At 38.0% G+C, this 8984-nt stretch overlaps 1 protein-coding gene across 1 annotated transcript; it reads left to right on the forward strand.

Moving 5' to 3' along the window:
- The first annotated feature begins 1437 nt into the window (after positions 1-1437).
- On the forward strand, positions 1438-7802 carry LOC133332674 (uncharacterized). Its single transcript, XM_061541052.1, has 6 exons — positions 1438-1855; positions 3778-4296; positions 4345-5232; positions 6057-7072; positions 7159-7363; positions 7602-7802. Exons 1-6 carry the CDS (start codon positions 1438-1440, stop codon positions 7766-7768), a joined length of 3213 nt encoding a protein of 1070 aa, XP_061397036.1. The 3' UTR covers positions 7769-7802.
- Positions 7803-8984: the final 1182 nt, after the last annotated feature.

Here is an 8984-nt window from a genome sequence, read left to right on the forward strand (position 1 = left end):
TTTCACAGTAAATTTATTTCCAACAGCGATTTTTTTCATTTTGTGCTACCGGGCCCCCGTTTGCTGCTTTGTAGACTAGTTAGTTAGTGACTCAACTAGTAACATGTTGGTAGTTGGCATTTTCGAAACACATAAATATATTTATTACACTGTATATACATATGTATCTCTCCACATTTAAGTCGTTTCAAATATACTGACATCGTGAACCGGTTAAGCGACCATAACAACAAAAAACCCACAAAAAAATCCAACAACAACAAAGACCAGAAAAATATTGCAGAATAACAGCCAAAAATGAAATAGTAAAAAAAAAAACAAGTGTTTTGTAGCAAAAATTATATGGATGCCCCTTCTCCCCACATTACCTAGAACATCCGCAAGTGAAGGGTAATGAGGAGTTTTTTTAACAAATATCAATATAATAACTAATTGAGGAACAAAAAGTTTCACTTCATTCGGCTGTGTGAGAGGGTGCCAAAAATAAAAACAACAAAAGTTGTTGATATTTCCGTTTGGGAAGGGGTTGATAAGAGGTTATCAAAGGGGATGAGTCTTGAAATGAGAAGTCGGCAAATGATATGTATTTTAACCCGAGATGTGCTAGCGTGACCATATGGTAACCTGTACCCGAGCAGTGCTAGTGTGAACATACGAGCACAGCCCAAAAATTAATCCTGTCGATTATCCTGATAAGAAAAAAGGATACAAATCAAATTTTTGAATTCAGTGGCCCACAATCTAGAGACGCTGAAAGTATCGTCCCACAATTCGAAAAAAAATAATTACAGCAATATTCGGGTTAAAGAGCCGAAAAGGGTATAACTTTACACAGTTGAAAGTGAACCTTTCATTTCATTTCTATTAGGATGAACTGAAATATATGGACATATGTGTGTGTTTTTGAAATGGTTCCTCCATCGATTTTTTCTTTCACTAAAGCAAATTGGTTTAAAACTCAATTCTCCGTGTTATTTGAAAAAATCCGTTATCAATAAAAAACCTTTTCAAAATGCATACAAAAATTCCACACATTATGCGGGTCGCTTGAGACAAAAAAATACAATTAAACAGCAGCAACAACTAAAGTCTGATAATTCCCCCCGTCTAGTGTCACCAAGTGTCAAACTAATTGTAAACAATTAAAAACAAAAGAGAAGAAAAAAATACAGAAAAACGGTCAAAAAGATTAATAAGACGAATTGAAGAAAAAAACTATACAAAAAGAAACAAAAACAAAACATCAGCAATGACTCATAACCCACTGGTCATTGTTTAGTGGAACCCAAATAAATCGCCTCCATATAAAAAAATGCCATAATACCCCCTACTCCTTACACAACTTGTTTGGCTACAATGTAGCAACAGCAACACCAAAATAAAAAACCAAACCACAACAAACCCAAAAAAAAAAACGAACTAGAAAACTTCTTCGTAATGGCTACAGCATCTGCAAGAACAACAATAACAACACCCGCATCTTCGTCGTTGCCATCTTCCGCCATTTCAACAAATACTCTTCGAACACTACCGCGCAAACGAAGACCTCGTGCCGTGGGTGAAGTGTCAATAACATGTCCTTCAAGTTGTGTTTATTTGAATGCCGAAGATATTAAGGAAAACGGGGCGGCTATGGATGCGAACGCTGCTCCCATTCCAGATCCCGTTTATCAGAATACCAACTGCATTGATGAGCTAAAAGAAAAAATCGAAGCCTGTCAGCTAAAGACAAAGGAATCCACATCGACGACAAACAGACATCAACGATCACGCATCCATTTAACATTTGTTCGCGCCACCATCGCCGAAGTGGACGATGAAAGGCGTGAGGGTATGGTGATGACAACGTTTGTAGGTTGGTGAAGTTTTATTTTTATGCGGAAGCATTTTTTTAATTAATTTTGTGAAGAAAATAGAGCAGAGGGGAGGAGATTTTGTAGGGATAAACTGAGAAAGAGAGGCGATTTCTTTATTGAAGAGAGTTTTTTTATAAACGAGTTGAAGGGAGTCTTTATAGACAAGCTGGAGGAAGCCTTTATAGACCAGTTGAAGGGAGTATCTATAGACGAGTTTATGATGGAGTCTTATGGAAGAGCTGAAGGTAGTTTTAATAGACAGGAATCTTTATAGTCGAGATAAAAAGAGGTCCTTATTTGACGAGTTGCAAGGAGTCTTTATAGACGAGTTGGAGGGAGTCTTTATACCGAAATCGGGTGGGAGTTTAATAGATGAGCTGGTGGGAGTCCTATAGCCGAATCGAGAGAGAGTATTTATAGATGATTTGGAGGGATGAGCCTTATAGACGAGCTAAATCGAGTCTTTATAGAAGAGCTGAAGGGAGTCTTTATAGACGAGCTGAAGGGAGTCTTTATAGACGAGCTGAAGGGAGTCTTTATAGACGAGCTGAAGGGAGTCTTTATAGACGAGCTGAAGGGAGTCTTTATAGACGAGCTGAAGGGATTCTTTATAGACGAGCTGAAGGGATTCTTTATAGACGAGCTGAAGGGAGTCTTTATAGACGAGCTGAAGGGAGTCTTTATAGACGAGCTGAAGGGAGTCTTTATAGACGAGCTGAAGGGAGTCTTTATAGACGAGCTGAAGGGAGTCTTTTTAGACGAGCTGAAGGGAGTCTTTTTAGACGAGCTGAAGGGAGTCTTTTTAGACGAGCTGAAGGGAGTCTTTGTAGACGAGCTGAAGGGAGTCTTTATAGACGAGCTGAAGGTAGTCTTTATAGACTAGCTGAAGGGAGTCTTTATAGACGAGCCGAAAGGAGTCCTTATTTGACGAATTGCAGGGGTTCTTTATAGACGAGCAAAATGTAGTCTTTATAGCGGAATCGGGTGGGAGTTTTATACATGAACTAGTGGGAGTCTTATAGCCGAATCGGGTGGAAGTCTTATAGACGAGATGGAGGGAGTCTTTATAGACGAGCTGAAGAGAGTATTTATAGGCGAGCTGGAGGAGTATTTATAGTCGAGCTGAAGAGAGTCTATTTATAGGGAAGGGAATCTACTTAGACGAGCTTAAAAGAGTCCATTTAGACGAGATGAAGGGAGCCATTACAGTCGAACCGGAGGGGAGTCTTAGATATGAGCTGGTGAGAGTCTTTAAAAACGAGGTGGAGGGAGTCTTTATAGACGATCAAAAGGGAGTCTGAGTCTTTACATACGAGTGAGTAGTCTTTACATACGAGCTACAGAGAATTATATTTAGACGAGCCGAAGAGAGTCTTTATAGGCGATCTATAAAGTCGGGTCTAAGAGTTTAAGGTAGAAAATCTTCCCCTAGACGAGTGAAGTGCAGTTCTATTAGAGTATAAAGCAGTTTTATAGTCGAACATAAATAAGTCTTTAGAGACATTTATAGACATTATATGGACGTAGTTTTTATAAATCTATAAAGAATCCCACCAGAATATCGTGGTTAATCTATGGAGTATTTATAATTGAAGTCTTCATAAACGAATATCTGACGATTACATTTGGCGCCCGAATGATGGTATTTTATTGGAGCCATAAAATCGAAGCCTTTACATAAACACGGATGACTTCTTTATGGAGTAGCAATTTGAAAGCGAGCTTTCATTTTTGATAACCCAATTTTTTGAAGGCCTTCCCATAGTAGGAAAGTCATCGTAATTTTTAAATTGGAACCTTGGAAAGTGGTCAAACATTTGCCTAATTTCCATACACAATTTTAAAAATTTTCTTTATTTTTTTCCTTCTGATTACCCAAGCTAATCTTCCCTTTCTGTCATTTTTTTCTCTCTCTTTCCAGATGATCCCGATCATTATTATGAACAACTCTCCCCGGGTGGTATACTCAATAAACGTCATTCGCTGGCCGTGCAGGAGCGGGGCGGAAGTCTGCAACGTAATCAAAATATGGTACGAGTATCGAAACGTGGCAAAGCCATATCCTATTCGGCACATGCCTTGGGTCAAGAAATATCCGATGACTCCTTTGACTCAGATACGGATGATTATTATGAGGGAGAACTGCAGCATACCCACAATGATAGTGGTGTAGATATAAGAACTTCAAAATTACCTGATCCTCCCGTGGCCTCAAATCAAATGTATTCATTTGTAAAGAAATTTAAAAATTTCTTAGTGAAAAAATCTCCAAACAGCTCCAAGCATGGTGGCAGCCAACAAAAAATTGATTCGGATACTTCATCACAATTCTATGTGAATGGTAATTTCCAGAGTGGTAAAGAACGCGAATCGGGAGGTGTAGGTGTTGAACAACCCATTAAATCTTTATCGCTACAAGCCCCGCAGACCAAAGAGTTGAGTACATCGGAAAAAAATTTAATTATGGCCCAAAGTAATGTCACCAAAGCGGAACAATTGAACACCTCCACAACACCGCGTAAACCCAAATCGGGTAAAAGTTTGAGGCATCGAATACGCAAGAGTCTGGTGGGTTTCGACAACAAACAATTGGCCACCTTGACACCAACACGTAGCACCTTCTATATTGAAGATCCTGTGCAATCGGAAGAAATGACGGGACAATTGGATTCAGGATTCTCGGAGAAGGTTTCATCGTCCGAAGTCAGGGAGAATACAGCAACAACACCAACAACAAATGATACTCAAAAATATTTAACTTCACGTAAAGCCAAGAAAGAAAGTAAAGTGAATTCTCAACGGCGGCGTACCTCAATTGGCATACGACCCATTGAACCACCACCACCCCCACCTCCGGCGGATGGCAATGGTAATATGAAGCGTCAAAGTACCACCTCTTGGTATGCTGAATGTGGAGTCTTTAAAAATGGCACCACCAATCTGGTAGGGGAAGATAGTCAACTGCTCAACGGTGACAACGAAAATGGCAATGGTGGAGGTACATCGTGGTATGAAGAAGCAGGCCTCTATCAAACCAGTGGTGTTTCTGTGGCTAGCTCTAGCGGCAGTTCAGGGGTCTCAACCAGCAATGAAGCCAATCCGGGTGATGAAATTACCCATAGCCTGTTCAGTAATGAACCTTTGTATCAGATTTATAGTGCAGCAAAATTGGAAGCCATTTCTCGCGATATGCAGGATAATAGTTCCACAGATGGTTACGAGGAGATTGGTGAACGTCGTAAGAGTACACAAAATGGTGGAGAGGCGAATCGTAAGTCATCGCGACCGACAGCGTTGCAGTTGGTGGAACCAAAAAGTGGACCGGAACGTACTTTGTGGAGTCAAATACCGGAAGTGGTGAATTCAATGATATTACGTGAGTATTTGGGGTGGGGATGGATAGAATTTTTTTCAAGGGGTAAAAGGAGGTTCTATTATATATATGGACGAAGATGGGCTACATTGAGGAAATCTTTATAGAAGAGCTAATGGGAGTATTTATAGGCGAGTTGGAGGTAGTATTTACAGTCGATCTAAAGGCAATTTTTATAGAAGAGAGCCGGAGGTATTATTTGAAGGCGAGCTGGAAGGATTCTTTAAGGAGAAGTCTTTAGAGACGTGCTGGAGAGTGCCATATAGCCGGACGGGGAAACTATTTAATCGATAAAATCTTCGTAGGCGAGCTAGATGGAGTATTTATAGATCTGGAGGGAATTTTTCCAGAGGAGCCGGAGGGAGCCTTTATAGTGGAGCCGGATATATTTTTTACAGACGAGAGGGGAAGAGTTTGATGTAGAATTCAAATGCGAACTGGATACTTAATGAGAGTTGCAAAAATCTTTATAAACAAGTAGGAGGGAGTCTTTTTCGACGAGCTGGAGAAAATCTTTATAGACCAGCTGGAGGTAGTATTCATAGGCGAGCTGGACGGAGTACTTTTTAGGCGAGATGTATAGAGTTTTTATAGATGAGCTGGAGGGAGTATTTAAAGACGTGCTGGAAGCAGTCTTTAAGCAGACCTGAAGAAATTTGTTCTAAACTAGCCGGACGAAAGAGCCTTTCCTAGACATGACGAAGCAAGCATTTAGAAAGACATTTTTTCGACAACCTTTCCAACCTCAACCTTTCTTAAATTCTCCTATATTATTCCCCTAATCTATTACCTAATCTAATTTGATATGTTTCTTCTTTTCATTTCAGCCACTCTCACACCCCGTGAACGTGCCCTAATGGAAGCGAAATTTGAGATTATAACCTCCGAGGCAAGCTATCTGAAATCGTTGAATCTCTTGCGCAGTCACTACATGAATCATCCGGTATTTCGTGATCAAAATCTGGTCAATTCAAGAGATCGCAAAGCTCTCTTTGCCCAAATTGTACCCGTACACGAATGTTCGGAACGTTTACTTTCCGAATTGGAATCCTGCTGGCAGGATAACATTATGCTGATAGGTCTTAGTAAACGTATTTATGCCATTGCCGAAAAACATTTCCATGTCTATATTGGTTTCTGTGAAAATCAGGGACGCATGGATCGGACGCTGAAGAGACTGCGTGCCAACAAGGGTCTGTTCGCGCAAAATCTTGAACTACTCGAATCGAGTCCACTGTGTTGTGGTCTGAATCTCCATTCATTTTTAATGCTGCCCATGCAGCGGATTACCCGACTGCCGTTGCTCATTGACGCCGTTTTCAGTAAATGTCATCCCAACGATGATGAATATGAAAATTGGAAAATGTGCCTGGCCATAATGAATAAAATCGTGACGCAGTGCAATGAAGCGGCAACGAAAAGTGATCAGGCCTATGAAATCGAGAAGATATCACGACAATTGGAATTTAATCCATCGGTAATAAGGCCATTGGCCATAGCTCCCGCTGGGGTATTGGCACCCGGTACCAAACCACGGTATCTGGTCAAGAAGGGCGAATTCACCCATCTGATATGGCGTGGTGATGATGCCAAACTGACGTTTGGCAAGAAATTCACCAAGACCACAATTTATGCATTTCTATTCTCCGATCTGTTGGTGCTGACAAAACGCAAGGGTGAGGAACAGTTTTCGGTCTTTGACTATTGTCCACGCAATATGTTGACAATAACATCAGGTGATTCGCTGCCACAAGTTCCGACCAAAGATTTGAATAGTCAGACTAGTAAAAATCTCATTCTGATGACATTGCTAGAGAATCATCAGCGTAAAACAAATGAATTGGTGAGTGGGAGAAAAAGAGGAGGAGGAGGGGGAAGAGGCTGGAACAAATTATTTTTATTATTATTTTAATCTTTTTTTAATTTTAGCTTCTGTCATGCCCCTCAGTATCCGAGCAGGAAAGATGGCTGCAGGCCATGCGTCCCCCAGAGTCTGAGACACCCGGTGAGAAGTTATATGAACAATGGGATTGTCCACAGGTTATTGCCAAACATGCCTACGAGAGCAATGAACCCGATGGCCTAAATTTGGAAATTGGAGATGTAATCAATGTGACAAGAAAGTTACCGGATGGTAAGGACAAAAACATAATTGAATTAAAAAAAATACACGCTTTGGATAATATTTTTAAAACATGAGGCCTTGATCACCGTGAATATTTTTTTAAAATTTAGAAACATATTTTTAAAAAAAAATACACGCCTTATTTTTTTTATTATTTTATTTAAAAATGCCTTTCTAAATGCTCAAAAATTGTGGTCTCCTCAAAAAACACTGACATTTAATTAAATTGTTCTTCTTCTGCTTTCAGGTTGGTATCAAGGCGAACGCATACGTGATGGTGCCGTTGGCTGGTTCCCCGGCGATTATACCGAAGAAGTTAATTCCGCTCATGTTCGGGCCCGCAATCTCAAACTAAGACATCGTCTGCTTACATTTACCGCCACCTATTTAGAGTCACAAAAACGCAATAAATGATCCAAAAGAAAAACCAGCATATGGTCGAAGAAAAATACTGAAGCCCCAAAAATAGCTTCCACATTAATAAAATCTAGTATCCAGCCGTATCATAACTGAATGTGTAATTTAAGTGTAAAATAAAAATAATAATTTTATGTTTTTATTATATAAAAAAACAACATTTGCAATAACCCTATTTTATTGATAATATTTATTTTCTTTTATTGTTTATGTACATGTGATATCAAATTAATGTTATATTATTTTTTGGATGATAAAAAAATTTGTTAAGTACCACACACATTATTTTTTATGTTTTAAATTTATTTTTTATATTAATTTGTTTCTAATTGCAATTGCATCAAATTAGTCAATTAGTTTTATACGATTTTATTAATAAGTAATATAAAAATATATGTATTTTATAACGGTATATACCCATTATCACCAGACTTTCAATATTTTTTAAGATGTCAATATAAGAGATTTTATTATAGCGATACGTTTTGTATTATAGCTTTTTATATAATTTTAATCAAATCAATATAAATTTAAATATATATAGATGTACGTGTGTATACAAACGATATTTACAAACAAAAAATATTCTAATATATTAGTCAAAAATGTAAAAATAATAAATAAAACGAATATTCAATATAAAATTAAAATAAAATAATATATTTCTTTTGAAAAAAAGGCAAAAAGTCAAATCTCAATTAAATTTGAATCTAACACCAAATTTCAGTGATACTCTCCCACATACAAAATGTCAGAATTATAGCTTTAGCCGTTTTATTTTTTATTTTGGCTTTTTTTATTCTTGTATATTGAGATAAAAATGAATTAAAATTATTTATTTAACACCTTCCTTGTGTTATCGTTGTATCACTTTGAACAAAATTAATGCAACTAGTTCCCGTTGTTCATTTTACGAGACCCCCAATGTAGTCAGTTGACTCTCACAGCTGTTTACATGTTGCCGTTATACATTTGCACTCATTCGTAAACATGTCGGCCATGTTCTTCTATCTCCTTCATTCGTATAATTTGTTACTAGTTCCTATTGTTCACTTCACTGAACTGTTTATTTGAACTAATACGTTCCGAAACGAAAAAAGACAGAATTGCTCAAATTAATCCAAAATATTTCAAATGTTTTATTTGTTTTACTAATTAAAATATGCAAGAGAAGAATTCAACAAACAATGGACCAGCTGGCTATATGCAGGTA

This window comes from Musca vetustissima, unplaced genomic scaffold, assembly GCF_032173495.1.
Source record: "Musca vetustissima isolate MV318-11 ecotype Yass unplaced genomic scaffold, APGP_CSIRO_Mvet_v1 utg4602, whole genome shotgun sequence".
Lineage (NCBI taxonomy): Eukaryota > Metazoa > Arthropoda > Insecta > Diptera > Muscidae > Musca > Musca vetustissima.

Bases quoted from the DNA above. Each gene is read 5' to 3' on its own strand.
- LOC133332674 (XM_061541052.1), top strand. From the start codon at position 1,438: ATGGCTACAGCATCTGCAAGAACAACAATAACAACACCCGCATCTTCG. The intron at 1,856-3,777 runs GTTGGTGAAGTT...CTCTCTTTCCAG, and splicing joins GGTGATGACAACGTTTGTAG to ATGATCCCGATCATTATTAT. The intron at 4,297-4,344 runs GTACATCGGAAA...ATGTCACCAAAG, and splicing joins CCCGCAGACCAAAGAGTTGA to CGGAACAATTGAACACCTCC.